At 34.4% G+C, this 18,064-nt stretch overlaps 1 protein-coding gene across 4 annotated transcripts in view; it reads right to left on the bottom strand.

Moving 5' to 3' along the window:
- Positions 1 to 18,064, bottom strand: part of MRPL42 (mitochondrial ribosomal protein L42) — a 70,716-nt gene that overhangs the window by 20,218 nt on the left and 32,434 nt on the right. For 3 of the 4 annotated variants that reach the window (XM_008687688.2, XM_040637317.1, XM_008687687.2), the window contains exon 6: positions 10,142 to 10,307. The exons of the other annotated variant lie outside the window; for it this stretch is intronic. In XM_008687688.2, the coding sequence (XP_008685910.1) occupies positions 10,262 to 10,307 (46 nt within the window). In that variant the 3' untranslated portion in view covers positions 10,142 to 10,261. Of the gene's footprint in view, positions 1 to 10,141; positions 10,308 to 18,064 lie in introns of those variants that run through there. 4 annotated transcript variants of the gene reach the window in all.

Below are 18,064 nucleotides of genomic sequence, written 5' to 3'. Positions count from 1 at the left end.
CATATTAGCATTATCTATACATTCATACCCATCAATAAGGTTGCAGAGAAAAATAATTAGCTTTATTCATTCTATGAGTTAATCTACCCAAATATTTCAAGTTGTTAGGTTGTTGGTAAGTGACAATTAAACTACCTTCTCTGCCATAGATTCTCCCAACGTTTTCAAGAATTTTTGATGCAGTTTTTCACTAATGCCTTGACAATTACATGCATCTATATCAGTTTTAACAAGCTAAAATTGCTTACTTTATAAAGAACCTATAAAGCATACTGTTTATAAAATTGAATGTCTGCTTTTTCCAGCTTTTTAAATTCACTTATCTTTCTTTGAAACTGGTCTTTTGGCTTTGGACTTACCACTATGTCTAGGCCCAGGTATTGGGGAAAATTTACAGCAAAAGGGTCATGATAAAAATGTCTTCTATCTTGGTTGTGATGATGGTCACATGAATGTATACATTCGTTAAAGGTCATCAAACCACACATTTAAAATGTATTCATTTAATGTATATAAATTATACCTCAATAAATTTTAAAAATGGTTCTCTATGAAGCAATCTTCCCTAAATAATATAATCTCCAGTGACTGCTTTTCCTGAACTTGAATGATGGTATAAAATTTATCAATTGACTACTTAATGTCTTATCTTGGTCTCCAATATTGCCTTATTGTTTAGCTCTCCCCTCACCTCAACCCTTACTAACCACTGTGTGCAGGAGACACCGTTAAAATATACGAATTAAACTGATAAGGAAATTATCGGTTACTGAGTATATCAATGAGTGATCATTCAAGTAGAGATGGTTCATAAGTAAAGGTTATAAATTTCTTTTAAACACTGGAAAAGAACACTCTAATCAACTTTTGACTGAGGGCCAACCATATCACGTGCATTCAGCTCCGTCCCATAGATATGACAATCTAAACCCCAAATCAGTAATGGAATGGAATGGCCACAGTATTTGCTGTTTTTCCCTTCAAAAAGTAGAATTTATTCCCCTATTCCCTGAACCTGGGATGGATTTGTGGAAGTAATGTTGTGCCAGTTTGAAAACTAGGCCTTAAGAGACCTTGCAGTTGCCAGTCTCATACCCTTGAAACTCTGAAGCCATGTGAACAAGCCAGGCCTGACTTGCTGGGTAATGAGAAACAGAAAGTTCTCCTTATGGCTCCAGCTGATGGTCACTCAATCAATCACCGGACATATGGGTGACACCAGCTAATACCAGCCAGGTTCATCAACCCAATTAAGACCTCAGATGCACTGGCAAACCCAGTCAGGATCAGGTGAACCCAACCTAGACAAGATTTACCCAGAACTGTAAACTAAATATAGGGTTTTTGTTTTCAGCTAATAAGTATTTGGGGTGACTTGTAACTTAGCAAATAGGTAACTGATATTCAAAGGTTCATCCAAAGTTCTCTTAAGAGACAGACCCTCCAAGTAGTTTTAAACACTTATTAAGAAGTCATTAAATCCTTTTTAAAAACACACATAAAAACCCAAAAAACACTGAAAGTGAAGGTTAAAGCTAACATGTAAAGAATAATTTACTTACCCCTGGAAATACTAATCAGAAAATAAGGTAGAGTGTCTCTGAATGGATAATTAGGATGAGTAAGAAAATGATCCAATGGCATGCTAGAGCTGGTTCACTACAATCTGAGATCCAATTATTAAATTTTCATGAATTTTGTGAGCCAGTTGTTAAACTGTTGATAGATCAAATCAGCCATGATGGCATTATTTACACCATGGAAATTGGCAAACATTACCAGCAGAGCCAGTTGTTGAACCTCTACTAGTATACGAGTAAGCACATCTGTAGTTGCAGGCTAATTTCATCAGTCTGTGTATGCATAAATATACATATAAAAATATCCTTAATGTTTAAAGACATTGGTTGATTCTGCCATGATGTGATCTTCGGCAAATCAATTAGTCTGACTGAATCTCAGTTCCCCTATCATCAAAGTATGTACCCAAAAATCATCTTGAAGGTGTCCTTCGTGTCTACTATTCTATCTTCTATGATCCCACTTATCATCCCCAATGATGAAAAAGGCCAACGGGACTAATTAAAATTGTCACACTGACCATGTTACTAACCACAAACTTTGCTCTAATTCAAGACAAATTTTAAAAAGTGATACATTAGTAATTCAATGTGCTTTGGATTATGGAGAAGGAAGAAGTGAACTCTGACTAGAAGCGAAAGGAGGGAAGGTCTGGGCAAGATATTTTGTCAATCAGGAATGAGGTCTCATCTTTGAATACATTGTGGCTTGAACTCTATAGGTGCTTAATAAAATTTACTGAAATAATTAGATGCCTGGAGAGAACATTAGAATATAATCTTGCTGAATTAAAGACTGACTCAGGGTTCTACCTGCAATTTCCAGATGTAATTGTGGAACTCTGCCTCAGTTTTTCCATCTAAAAATGTAATTTACAAGCAACACTGTAAGAATTTACACAATCACAACTGTGAAGCATTTTAGGTTCCTACGGGAAGATGCTATATAAATATGAGGTGATGTTACTAAATCAAAGCAGATGCCTTTGTGCAAAACTAGAAAGCTCATTACATATTCTTCCTGAGCATTTCTTCCTGTTGTGTTAAAATATTTTTTCTTTCAGAAGGTTAAACAGCACATTAGAAAATAGTAGGGGGCTAATGGCCGAACTATAATTGGGACAATATTTACAAATTATTTTGCTAAGAATATTAGCAAGTCATTTTGAACTTCTGAGAAAAAAAAGATCTAAGAACTCATTCCCTTTGACTGTAAGCCATGGAGACATTTATTTATGCCTTCAGCAAATAAAATAATTTGCTAACCTCTTGTGTTTATGTGCTGATATTCAAGTTGACTCGTTTCTGGAAATTGAAAAATACACATCTGAAACTGGAAAAATCTTCAAGTCAGGGTTTGTTCACATTGCTAGAGCCTTTCAAAATGAAGGCATATGAGGTCTTCTGTTCTTAAAAAAATGCTTGGGATCTAACTAAGGTTGCTTTCTCAGAATACGTGGAAACCACACTTTCCATGTTGCATATCAATACCATTCCAGTACTAATGTTGTTATGTACTTAGTTGCACGCAAGTAAGAACTAAGACATGATGTGATATAGCCTTTAATGAACTGAAAAACTATAGATTCTATTCCCAGGAAAAGACACAAGATACATATTTTCCAAATTCTACACAATTTCAGGAGTTTCATAGATATCCCCCAACCCCAAATCCCATTCATTAAATGGGAGGGTTACTATCCTCTACACTACACCAATTCTTTTATAAAATCATATGTTTGTGGTACAATGAATGTACCAGGCCATATTAAGCACTAGGGACACAGTGGTATACAGAGCCAGTCAGGGACCTTGCAAGTTATAGAGTTTACAGTCCTGTAGATAAGATAGATATTTATCAAAATAATCACACACACACAAATGTTTAATTAAAAACTTTGATCAAGTGCTCCAGAGTACGAATTTTATCTAACTTAGTTCAGATACCATGGGGGCAAGAAGAGAATGGAAGGAAATATTTAAAGCATTGAGAACAAAAAAATCCCACCAACCTAGAAATCTATACCCTGAAATATTATCCTTCAAAAGTGAAGGGAAATAAAAACTTTCTCAAACAAAAATTTAAAGAATTTGTTGCCAATAGACCTGTCTCGCAAATAAAATATTAAAAGTTCTTTAAAGAAAAGGAAAATGATACACGTCAGAAACTCAGATCTACACAGAGAAAGAGCAATGAAGAAGGAATAAGTGAAGGTAAAATATAAACTTTAACTCTTCTTATCCTTCACTGATCTAACGTAACTTTGTTTAAAAAATAGCAACAGGGGCACCTGGCTGGCTCAGTCGGTGGAGCATGCAATTCTTGACCTTGGCATTGTGAGTTTGAGCCCCATGTTGGGTGTAGAGATTACTTAAAAATAAAAAAAAAAAATCTTTAAAAAATAGCAACAGTGTATCTGATGATATGTATATATGCTTATATGAGAAATGAGTCACAGCAATGATACAAGAGACAGAAGGGAGGAATTAGGATTATTTTGTTACTATAAGGTACTTGCACTGCCATGAAGCAATATAGTGTTACTTAAAGTGGACTTGGCTTAGTTGCAAATATATATACACAATCACTCTAGGGCAACCACTAAAAAAGATTTTAAAGAAAGAAGTATATTACAACAGGGCCTGGCATGTACGAAGGCCTTAAGGATGAAAAAAAAAAAAAAAGAATAACAGATGTGCTAAGGAGAGAAAACAGAATCACATAAATTAATCAAAACCAAAAAAGGCAGAAAAAGAGTAAAACACAAAAGACAGAAACAAGGGCAACAAACAGAAAACAGTAGCAAACATAGTGGATAATAACCCAACGATATCAATAATCACTTTGAATGTCAATGGTCCAAAGCATCAATTAAAAGACAGAGATTGTCAGAGTGGATAAAAAACAAGACTTAATTCTATGTTGTCTGTAAGAAACCCACTTAAAATGGAAAAACACACACAGATTAAGAATAAACAGAAAGAGAGAAATATATACTATAATAATACTATTCAAGAGAAAGCAGGAGTAGCTATATTAATTTCAGACAGAGCAAACTTCAGAGCAAGGAACCCTATCAGGGAAAAGAAGGGCACTACATAATGATAAAAGGGTAATTTTTCTAGAAGACATGACAACCGTTAATGTGTATGCACCTAACAACAGAATGCCAAAATATGTGAGGCAAAAGTGATAAAACTGCAAGGAGAAATAGATGAATGCAGTATTATAATTGCAAACTTTAATCCCCTCTATCAGAAATGGACAGATCCAGCAGGCAGGAAATAACTAAGGACATAGCTGAACTCAACACCACCATCAATCAACTAGATATAACGGACATCTATAGATTACTTCAACCAACAACAGAATACATATTCTTCTCAAGTTCACATGGAACGTTCACTAATATAGACCACATTCTTGGCCATATAACACAACTTACCAAACTTAAAATAGAAATTATACAATGTCTGCTCTCAGACCACAATGGGATTAAACTAGAAATCATTTACAGAAAGACAGCTGGAAAATCCCCAAATACTTGAAGATTAAATAACACACTGCTAAATAACACATGAGTCAAAGAAGAAATATCAACAGAAATTAAACAGTATTTTGCACTAAATGAAAATGAAACAAACCTATCAAAATTTGTAAGACGCAGTGTTTAAGCCATGCTTGAAGGGAAATTTTAGCATTGAATATATGTGTTAGATAAAGAGAAAGATTTAAAATTAACCAACCATCTAAATTTCCACCTTAGGGAACTAGAAAAAGAAGAGCAAATTAAATCCGAAGTATGCAGAAAAAAAAGAAATAATGAGAATTAGAGTAGAAATCAATAAAATTGAAAACAGGAAATCAATAGAAAAAATTGATAAAACCAAAGGCTGTTCTTCGTAAAGATCAATAAAAAATAGTAAGTCACTAGCCAGGATAAGTAAGAAAAAAAGACAAGACACCAATTGCTGATACTAGAAATGGAAGAGGGGCCATTACTACAATTCCCATGGACAACTCTACACCCACCGATAACTTAGATGAAGTAGACCAATTTTTTGAATCTGACAAAACTCGCACAAGATATAGACTACTTGAATAAGCCTGTATCTATTAAACAAATTGCACTGGGACGCCTCGGTGGCTCAGTCTGTTAAGTGTCTTCCTTCAGCTCAGGTCATGATCCTGCGGTCCTGGGATTGAGTCCCGCATCAGGCTCTTTATGCTCGCCTACAACAGACTTTTGCTGGGCAGGGAGTCTGCTTCTCCCTCTGCCTGCCGCTCCCCCACTTGTGCTCACGTGCTCTGACAAATAAATAAAATCTTAAAATAAATAAATAAATAAATAAATAAATAAATAAATAAATAAATAAAATATGGAAATTGCATCAATAATAACCTTCCAGAACATAAAGCACCAAGCCCAGATGTGAATTCTACCAAACATATAAGGAAGAAATAATAACAATTCTCTACAATCTCTTTCAAAAGATAGAACAGAGGGAATATTTCCTAACTCATTCCATGAGGCCAACATTACCCTAACACCAAAACCAAAGACATTGCCAGAAGAGAAAACTACAAGCCAATATCTAAAATGAATATAGATGCAAAAATCCTCAACAAAGTATTAGTAAATCAAATTGAAAAAAAGTATAAAAGAGAATTATGCACCATGAACAAATGGGATTTATGCCAGGTATATAAGGCTGGTTCAACTTTCAAAAAGCAATTAATGGGGGCGCCTGGGTGGCACAGCGGTTAAGCGTCTGCCTTCAGCTCAGGGCGTGATCCTGGCATTATGGGATCGAGCCCCACATCAGGCTCTTCTGCTATGAGCCTGCTTCTTCCTCTCCCACTCCCCCTGCTTGTGTTCCCTCTCTCGCTGGCTGTCTCTATCTCTGTCGAATAAATAAATAAAATCTTTAAAAAAAAAAAAGCAATTAATGTAATCCTCCAGTATTGAAGAAGGAGAACAAAGTTAGAGGACTGACACGATCTTATTTCAAGACTTACTATAAGGCTACAGTTATCAAGAGAGTGTGGTGCTAGTGAGCTAATAGACAAAATATTTCAACAGAACAGAACAGGAGAGCCTAAAAATAGAGCCACATAAATATAGTCAACTGATTTTTGACAAAGAAGTAAATGCAATACAATGAAGCAAAGATAGGCTTGAAATAGGGGGAAGGTATATGTTGGGATATGGGAAATATCTGTACCTTCCCTTTAATTTTGCTGTGAACCTAAGCTGTTCTAAAAACTAAAGTCTTTCACTTTTTTTTTTTTGAAGATTTATTTGACTGGGGGAGGGGTACAGGGAGAGGGAGAGTGTCTTAAGCAGATTCTGCACTGAGCACAGATCCTGAGATCATGACCTGAGCTGAAACCAAAAGTCAGACACTTAACCAACTGCCACTCAGGTGCCCCTAAAAATAAAGTCTTTTAGAAAAAAGTAAAAGTATCCACTAGGATGTTAATGACAGTATTATTTATAATAGGGGACAAAGAGAAACAATGATTATGTCTAAAAGTAGGGAGTTAATTATGATAATCAGATTATACAGTAATATGCATTTGTTACATGAGAGTAATGATATGGCAAAAAAAATCAGTTATATTAAATGAAAAAAGGAAGTTAAAAAATAGCATGCATAATTAATACTACTTTTATTTTCTGACATATATTTATGCAGTGAAATAAAATGGAAGAAGGAGAGCAAAAATTTTAGTGTTATCTTTACAAGGGATAATTATGGGTAATTTTTAGTTTCTATTTATCTACTTTTTAATTAAAAAAATAATAATGTACTATGTTCACTGTTTAAAAACATCATTATAAAAATTCAGTAGCTCAGTAGATACTAGTGAAGTAGATACAATCATCCTTAGAAAGGACCATTTTTTGCTATTGGCCTAGCAAAAAGTATAATGCCTCTTCACATGTATTAGGGGTTTGGTAAATGCTTAACAAGTAGATCAACAGAATGAATAATGGACTCAGAATATCTCAACACATAAGTTCACTACTGCCATTTATTCTAGCACTCATTCTTACCTAAAGAACATCCAAATATTCTCTGGTAGAAGCACTTTAAACTACTACCTTTGGGTGAGCAACGTTTGAATACAACACTATGTGAGAGTGCCCTCTGGTGGTTTCACCGACAGTGCTTTTTATCAGCTTGAGGTGTGTTGCTCCACCTTACCAATGGACACAGAACTGGGTCGTTAAAAAAAAAAAAAAAAAAAGAACTCAGTAGTAAATTTTTCATGAAGCTCAATTAATTCCATTTAAAGGACCGTCCCACCTTATGAAGTTTTTAAGTTTCAGGGAAAAAGGAGACAAATAAGTGGACATTTAATAAAATGTTAGTGATGACAGGTAAGTTACTACTCCTGGGGTAGTGGGGAATGGAAGAAGCAGAAAGGAGGTGACGATGGTGATGGAATATGTACTTATTTAGCAAAACTAAATAACAGCAATCTATGAAAACCAAAATTCCAGCAACTACAGTATTACTCTGTATTTCCAGCACAATAAGATTGAAATTAATTCTCCAAAGCTTTGACATGTGGATGTGATGTTTAGGTATTTTACAGTTGAACAATCTCCGTTTAGTACATCTTTGTACTTAGAAAAAAAATTTTTATTTAATTAAATTCCTTATTCTTCCTACTTTTAAAATGTGGCATATCTCAATCTTAATAAAAATTTGGATATAAATCAACCTGAAAAAATTTAACCACTTTTCAACGTCATTAAACTTGTCTGGTAAATATTTCTGATTATTAAGTTCTACCAACTTATTTTTTTTTATCTTTCCCCCCAGATTAATGTATTAATGAAAAAAGTAAGCCACTAAAAAACATTTCCTTTTGGTAACAGAGGGTGGCCATTATTAATTAGTTCCTTTACTCTTCCCTATTTATTATTCTGTAGATTCTACAAAATACTTAAACCTTCAGCAAGAGTTCCTTTATTAAAAGAACTAGATTAAACAACAGACTTAAAATAAGTTTTCATTTCAATGAATTTCATTTCAATTTCACTTTACTGAAATCATTTTTCACACCAAATTTTAAAATACCACAAATATTTTACAAGTCTGAATAAAACACTTTTCCACCTTCGTAAGAGATTCCTCACCTCCTAAATAGAACTCACAGGAGCAGTAATGCCATCAAGGATCACATATAAGGCGGTAGTGACAATCAACAGCAGAATAATCTACTAACATTCTCACAAACTAGTTTAGTGATATCAACATTTTTTTTTAAAAGATTTTATTTATTTATGTGACAGACAGCCAGCGAGAGAGGGAACACAGCAGGGGAGTGGGAGAGGAAGAAGCAGGCTCCCAGCGGAGGAGCCCGATGTGGGACTCAGAGGAGCCCGATGTGGGACTCAGAGGAGCCCGATGTGGGACTCGATCCCAGAACGCCGGGATCACGCCCTGAGCCGAAGGCAGCCGCTTAACAACTGCGCTACCCAGGCGCCCCTAGTGATATCAACATTTTAACCAGAGCTGCATGTGTTCTGAAGCTAGCATAATTTTTAAAAGAGCCAGAAAAAAAAAATCTCAAAAAAAATTATATAAACTGTAAGCAAAATGTACTTTCTTTCTAGGAAAGTACACTCTTGGGTGAAAGAAAATACCCTTTTGTCACTGTAATATACTGTAAAAAAGCTTTGGGGCCTGACCGTTTGGATTTTGGCTCTCCCATTTGCTAAGTAGGTAGGGTTCAAGTCACTTGGCCTTCCCATAAAATGGGGATGATGCTCTTTCTTTAAAGAATTATTGTGAGAATTTAATAATGATGTATATAAAGGACCCGGCAGACAGTAGAACTAATTAAAATGTAATTACAGTTGACCCTTGAACAACAAGGGGGTTAGACATACCAATCGCCATGCACTCAAAAATCCATCTATAACTTTGACTTCCCAAAAACTTAATCGCTAACGGCCTACTGTTGACTGGTGGCCTTACCGATAACATTAATGTTCAATTAACATATATTTTACATGTTATATGTACTTTATATTGTATTCTTACAGTAAGGCTGGGGAAAAGAAAATGTTACTAAGAAAATCATCAGAAAGAGAAAATACATTTACAGTACTGGACTATATTCATCCAAAAAAAAATCTGTGTATAAATGGACCCGCACAGTTCAAACTCGTGTTGTTCAAGGGTCAACCGTAACTTAATTTAGAAGTCACAAGAATTGTCACATTAATTTTCTGAGTGGGCCTCATGAGTTTCTTTTCAAAGGCAATTTAAAAATCTCCTTGAGAATCAGGAGTACCATGCACATTTCTATTAATCACATTTATACTACTAATAATATATGGCTGATAATGTAAAAATAGTTAATCACACTAGACACATAAAAATAAATGGCAGACCTTAATATCTCAAAAGTAAAGTAAGATGAAGTAAGTTTCTGTAAGTAAGAATGTCAAATCCACGATACCCTAATATATATATAGATATATATATAGATATATATATATCTATATATATCTATATATATAAAGCAATATACATTCTAATATATGAAGACATTTTATTATTTTGCTATATAACATATTAGTGAATATACTCCATTGCATTTTCAAATGGCAAATGAGACACAAGATAACATATTTTGATTCCTGAAAACCTCAGTATCATCTGTCTTTTGGAGGATCCAGTTTCCTACGACGTCTATGATACCTTGAAAAGAAGAAAATATTTAAGATATTATTTTAGTAAATGTTAACTGTTCTTGAAAGAAATATCAAATTTCTATGATTAGTTCGTTATTCATTAGTACTCAATGAAATCAATGAAACCTTACGTATATTATATATATTATATATATTATATATATTATATATTATTATATATATATATGGTATATATATACATATAATGTTAGCTAAATCCAAGATAAATATTTAAATTTTTCTTAATAAGAAGCCACATTTCCCCACTGTGAAAACCGTTTTCCACTAAATAAGCATTTTAGAAAGGTTTTCTTCCTGCTTTTGAGGTTGATTTCAATAAGGTAACCTGGATAATTGATCCTTAATTAAAACTTAATAATTGTCTTGGGGTGCCTGGGTGGCTCAGTCAGTTAAGTGGCTGTCTTCAGCTCAGGTCACAATCCCAGGGTTCTGGGATGGAGCCCCACATCAGGCTCCCTGCTCAGTGGGGAGCCTGCTTCTCCCTCTCCATCTGCCCCTCCTCCCGGCTCATGCTTGCTTGCTCTTCTCTCAAATAAATAAAAAATAAAATCTTAAAAACAACCCACAAAAAAACAAATTAATAATTGCCTTTTGAACATGCTCTATTAAAGTTTTATTTATAAGGGGGCATTCCCCCCTAAATGGAGGTCTCTTAAGCTACAAAATCATGTTTTAATACACAATAGAATTCAAATAATAATATGTTTATAGAAAATGTACATCACAAAAACTGGACGAAGTGCAAACAGTGAGGAACTTTTGTTTTTGCAATCACGATATTTTAAAAATCATAATGTCCAACCCAAGCACAGGTGTGATGAAATAAAGCAACATCAGACACGACTGGTTAAAGTATTAACTGGTACAATACTTATGAAAAGCAGTGTGGCAATATGTATCAAAAAATATTTTTAAATAGTCATAGCTTTTGATCCAGTAATTCCTCTTCTGGAAATCTAGGCTAAAGCATATAGAAAAATAGTTAAAATATTAACTATCTTAATAGAAAAATATTAAATATTAATCTGGGAGGTAGAGATGCAGGACGCACATTTATATACACGGTATGATTAAAGCCATGTAAAAATACACAAACTAACAACACTTACGACAGATATAAAAAGAAAAATGAAATGCATTGTTAGCAGTGACTGACTTTGAGTGATTTCACCAGGGAGAATTTTTCTTTTTGCTTCTTTGCATTTCCTTATTTTCTTTATTGATTTAAGAGAATTTCTACATAGCGTACATGTGTTTATGGTGATGAGTTCTCTTCAAAAATTCCCTTACGACCAGATTTTGGCAAGTTGGTCTAAGTTTTATTTACTTTTTTGTGAATGGGGAAATCCAGTGTAAGGATTTCTATACCATAAATGGTAAGACATGTATTTATGCTCTTTACTTATGATTAAGATATTGAAAGCATTCTTTTTTGCTTATCTTATGGTTTCATACAGGCAGCTCTCCTATACATTGTTTTTTGATACTGATTTTTTGAAAACTGCAAACCAGAAATTTAGTAGAAAAAATGAAGTACATCTATATACAATAACACAGAACATTAAGTTGTAGGATAACACATACAGCATAATACAATTTACATAAACTTTTCTACATGTACTTATACTGGCATAGAAAAATTATAGAAAATAATCATTTTCTTAAGGGTTCCAGTTATGTGCCAGATAATCAAGGTTTTACTATTGCAACCCTGAACGGTGTTCTCTCAAAGCAGCTAGTGACCAGAACAGGGGTTTGGGAAGTCACGCTTCCTTTTTTTTTGTTTTGTTTTTAAAGATTTTATTTATTTATGGGGAGAGAGAGAGAGAGAGCACGTACACATGAGCGGAGGGGAGGGGCAGAGACAGAGGGAGAAGCAGACTCCCACAGAGAAGGGAGCCAGACATGGGGCTCAACCCCAGGACCCTGAGATCATGACCCAAGCTGAAGGCAGACGCTTAACCAGTCGACTGAGCCACCCAGGTGCCCGAGAAATAAGAAATTATGATGAATTTCAATATCTGTTACAATCATTAGCCAGGAGCAAGCACTTTAATTATAGGGTGCCCTTATAACTTATCATCAGACTCAGACCCTTGAGAGAATTAAAAACCCACCCTATTAATAATTAACAAGAGAGTTAAACCAAGACTATTCATGGAAAACCAAGACACACTGTTAACCTTCTTAAATTACACAATGACTCAGGGACATCTGATTTATCTGTCTACAGTTCTTAATCCAGAACAGAACTTTATCTCCCGGTTCACACTGCAGCCTGATGTTCAAATCTGTTTCCTATTGATGGGGTAACTAATTTTTGTGACCTCCGTGGAAAAATAATAAAATAGTTATTTAAATAAAAGAATACTGCTATTCATACATTTATAGGATTGATCTATATTTCAAGATATTTAAAATTATTTTCCAAATCCTCCTTATTTTCCATCCAGCCTTCCTTCAACCCTTCCATCCTTCTTCCTTCAACATACCTTTATACCTAGTAGAGCTATGTTAGCTTACATCTTCTTTTTTAAGAGGTATTACGAGAATCAGGATCACTTACCCATTCACTTATTAATTTTTAGATGTGTGAGAATCCACTACATGCCAGCGACTACTTCTAGGTGCTAAGAATTCTGTAGTACACGAAACAAGACAAAAATCTCTGCCCTCATGAAACTTATGGTCAGGGAAGGTTTCAGGGAGCAAAAACCCAAAGGAAGTGAGAAAGCTAGGTTTGCTGATACTAGCAGGAAAAGAATTCTATGTAGCATGAACAGCAAGTATAAGGGCTTTGAAGGAAAGCATGTTCAAGGAACGGCCAAGAGGCCGTGTGGCTCTAACAGAGTAAACAAGGAAGAGAACAATAGGAAATGAGAATGGAGAGGTAATGTAGGATCAGATCACACAGGTTCTTATAGGTAACAGATGGGAACAAACAGGGAACTACTGGAAGGTTTTCAACAGAAAAATTTTAAGAACTAAGGGAAGTTTTAACAAGGTTACTCTGCCAATATGCTAAGAACAGACTATAGAGAAGTAAAGCAGAAGGAGGGAGACCAGTTAGGAAATGACTTCAGTAAACCAGGCAAAAGACAGTGGCATGCACCAGGATAGTGGCAAAAGGAATGGTGATAAATGGTCAAATGTAGATACATTTTGGGAGACAGAGGATAGGATTTGCTGCCAGACCAGTTGTTGGGTGTGAGACAAAGAGAAGAGTCAAGAATGACACCAAGGTTTCTGGCCCAAGGCACAAGAATGGAACTAGCATTAACTAAGGGAAGGGGGCAGGAGAAGCTGGTTTGTAGGAGACCATCAGAGGCTCAATTAGAGACAATATTAAGTTAGGGATGCCTATTAGACATGTCAAGTAGGCAGGTGGATGGATATACAGTTCTGGAGGTCAGGGGACAGGTCTTGACCAGAGATAGAATTGGGAGCCGTTAGCATGCAGAAGGTATTTAAAGCCATAAGACTGGTTGAGATCATGTGTTAGAAAATGGGACAGGAAAGAGCAGAGAACCAAAGACTTGAGCACTCCCAAATTGATAGATAAAAAAGATGAAAAGGAAACAGTAGGACAAACCAAGATAGTATATGAACTTCAGATACATAAAAAGAGTTTCAATGAAGTTATTAAGATTGAATTAATGAGAAAAATAACAGAAAACCCACACACAACCATTAGGGACTGTAATATTGCTAAAATGATGTGTTCTGGAAAGAATTATAATGGAAAGAATGCACCATCACTTTTGATTTTTTTTCATGCCAACTGAGGAAGACTGAAGAAAGGAAAAACAGCTTGTACACAAATGCTAGCAACTAAGGGCATTGACATACTTGCTTCCTGAGTACTGGCAACCCTAAAGGCCAATAGGAGATACCTCAGAGGCTGCTGGGGAGGGCAAAACAACTCAGAATCATGTCCTTAGCAATTATTTACAAAGGGGCTATCTAACACAAATTGCTGTTGGGGATACAAAAAAAAAAAAAGGATTTGCATAAGAGGCACCTTTCAAAGAATACGTTCAAAGTTCCATGACTTCAGGTAAATATAATGTAATGGCTAGGCTAGATTAATTTGTTTTCATACCCACAATATCATCTAATAGGAAGCAGTAGGAGCCGCATGGTTACATATGTTATCTTTTGAAATCAACCTTTGCACAAATGAATGTACAAATAGTCATTCGGGCAAAGGTAGAGGGTAAGGAACTAAAAGTTTCTTTTAAACCCAAACCCAACGTCCTGAGTTTTCTCATCACCCACTTCCCACACTAAAAATTCGAAACAGCGCTAGCACCCACTCTCAGCATAAAGCCCAAATCTAAGATTCTTTGAATTGCCATCCCAAAGTAAATATGATCACCAGGATCAGGAAAAGTAGTAACAATATTAACTTCAGCCTTCCAGACCAGAGATAATCTAATCACCAATGTTTACTGGCCATTGGGCTATTTCACAGGATCAGTTTTGTATAGTCATACTACCTACACTTCCAGCCCACCCACTCTGGGTGAGGTCAGTAATTAAATGCATGTAGGTTCAGAACTGAATGAAGTTAGGCAACACCTTGGGATCATAAAACTCACTTTGCTGACCTTGATTAAGAATTTGATAGTAAGGAACATTTACTCTGAGACTCTCCTAAATAAAATGGAAATTGAATAAACCCACAGAATTTGACAGCTAAACTCTGGAAATAAAACTTCTAAGAATCACTGAGAAATTTACCAGTGGATCATCCCCAAAACTACCATAAATGAAGTACTATTTCAAAGAAAAACTGAACACCTTCAAGAAGCTGTGAGGATAATTAGGTAAGATAGTATTTCATCAGATAGCAACTGAGCACCCACACACTGTATTAAGAATATTGTATTAGAGATCATGTGGAAAAGTACAAAAGATGCATTCCTGATGAAGAGAGAATAACCTAGAGCAGGAGATGTAAACAAAAAATTACCCACAAATATAAATACAACATTAACAGATAGCTAAACCACCTATAGTTATAGATAGTTGGGTTAATAGGGGTAACAGCTATTCAAAATTACTATACTCAAATTAAATTTCATGAGGAAAGTGAGCTAAGAGCAAATGGTAGAAAAATGAAAGTACTGAAATCAAAGGAAACAGCATTTAAGATAGCTTGATACTGAAATGAAAAGTCAAACTGGACGAAAAAGCAAAAATCCACTTATATACTACTTCTAAGAAACCCACCTGAAACATAAAGACACAGACAGATTAAAAGAACAGAAACAGATAGATTTTGTAAACACTAGTCAAAAGAAGGCTGGATAGGCTATATTAATACAGATAAAATATATTTCATATAATAAATATTAGCATCAATGAAAAGAAGACTTCATAAAGATAAAGGTGTCAATTCATCAAGAAAATATAATAATAAACATATATACAACTGATAACAACTTCAAAACATATGAACACAGATAGAATTAGGAAGAGAAATAGAAAAATCCATAGTACAGATGTAGAATTCAATGTTCCTCTAGTAATAATCAATTAGATAAACAGAAAATTAGTGAGGGTATAGAAAAACTTGAACAATACTACCAGCCAAGCAGACCTAACTGATATTTTTAGAACACTACCAGCAATAATGGCAGAATATACATCTACTTTTCAAATGTATGTGAAACATTCACCAAGAGAGACCATAATCTGGGCCATAAAACAAATCTTAATCAATTTAAAGACTGAAATCATACAAAGTATGCTTTGTGATCACAACTAGAAATCAGTAACGGAAAGGTATCCGAAAATTTTCAAAATATTTAGAATTTAACTCACTGATAAATAATCCATGGGTCAAAGAAGAAATCAAAAGAGAAATCAGAAAACATCTTAAACTGAATGAAAGTGAAAACGCATCAAAATTTGTGGGATGTGCTAAAGCAGTGCTTAATGGGAAATTTACAGCATTAAAAACTTAAATTAAAAAAGAAGACAGTTTCTAAACAATAAGCCTTAAGAAACTAGAAAAGGAACAAATTAAACCCAGAGTAAACAGAAGGAAGGAAATAACAAGGAGCAAAAACAGAAAACTGGGGCTCCTGGGTGGCTCAGTTAGTTATGCATCCAACTCTTGATCTCAGCTCAGGTCTTCATTTCAGGGTAGTGATTTCAAGCCCCAGTGTAGAGCCTACTTAAAAAAAAAGAAAAAAAGAAAAAAAAGCAAGCAAGTAAGTAAGAAAGAAAGGAAAGGAGGGAGGGAGGGAGGGAGGGAGGCAGGGAACAGAAAGACAAAAGAATCAATTAAACCAAGAGCTGGTTCTCAAAAAAAATCAACAAATTAACAATACCAGTAATGAGAGAAATTACATCACTACAGATTATGAAAATACTAAAAGGATAATAAAGGAATATTATAAACTATGTACAAAGAAATTCAATCTAGGTAAAATGGGCAAATCCTGAAGGAATTTGATACAAACTGCCAAAGCTCCCTCAAGAAGAGATAAACTGAATAGTCCTATCTATTGTGTACAGAAGTTGAATTTGCAGTTAAAAATCTTTCCACAAAGAAAATTCCAGACCCAAATGGCTTCACTGGTAAATTCCAACATTAAGAAACAATACCCATTCTACACATACTCTTCCCAGAAACTGAAGAGGAGGAAATAGTACCAAACCTACTCTATGTTGCAAGCATTACTCTGAAACCAAAACCAGACAACGATGTTATAAATCTATAGACTAATATCCTAATAAACAAAGATGTAAAAATTCTACAACAAAATTTTAGCAAATAGAATCCAAACTACATTATGTATATATACATATACACACATATATATATCATGACCAAATGAAGTTTAGTCAGGAATGAAAGGTTGGTACATTTGAAGTCATTCAATATAATTCATCACATGACTAAAAAAGAAAAACGTTATGATCATTTTAATAAATACAGAAAAAAGCATCTAACAAAATTCAACACCCATTCATGTTAAAAAAAAACTCTCCACTGCAGGAATAGAAGGGATTTTCTCAACCTGATAAAAGGCATCTATAAAAAGACCCAACCTGATAAAGAGCATCTATAAAAAGACCCATATTGAAACATCACAATTAATGTTTAAAGACTCAATGCTTTCCCTCACTAAAACTGGAAAAAAAGCAATGTCCATTCTCAATACTTCTATGGAACACTGTACTTAAGACTCTAAGCTGTGCAATAAGGCAAGAAAAAGAAATAAAAAGCATACAGATTGTAAAAGGAGAAGTAAAATTGCCTTTATTCAATGATACCATGATCATCTACATAGAAAATCCTAAGGAATATATCTAAAAAGCTACTAGAACTACTCTCAAGATCACAGGAGACAACATCAATAAACAAAAATCAATCATATTTCTACAACAAATAAAACTGTATTACAAACAATAAATCTTTGGAAACCGAAATTAAAAACCCAATACTATTATTTATAATAGCATAAAAATTATGAAATATTTGAAATAAATTTAACAAAAAATGTACCATACTCATACACTGCAAATTATATAAAACACTGTTAAGTGAAAAAATTCTAAAGACTTAAATAAATTAAGAAATATACCATTTTAATGATCAGAAAGATTCCATACCATTAAGACAGCAATTCTGAACCTGATCTAAAGACTGAATGGCAATCTCCTTCAAATCCCACCAGGCTTTTTGTAGAAACTGATAAGCTGATTCTTAAATTTATATGGAAATGC

The sequence above is a fragment of the Ursus maritimus genome, unplaced genomic scaffold (genome assembly GCF_017311325.1).
Source record: "Ursus maritimus isolate PB19 unplaced genomic scaffold, ASM1731132v1 scaffold_21, whole genome shotgun sequence".
Classification (NCBI taxonomy): Eukaryota; Metazoa; Chordata; class Mammalia; order Carnivora; family Ursidae; genus Ursus; species Ursus maritimus.
Note: the sequence above shows the minus strand (reverse complement) of the source record. Positions and strands in the feature narration are given on the sequence as shown.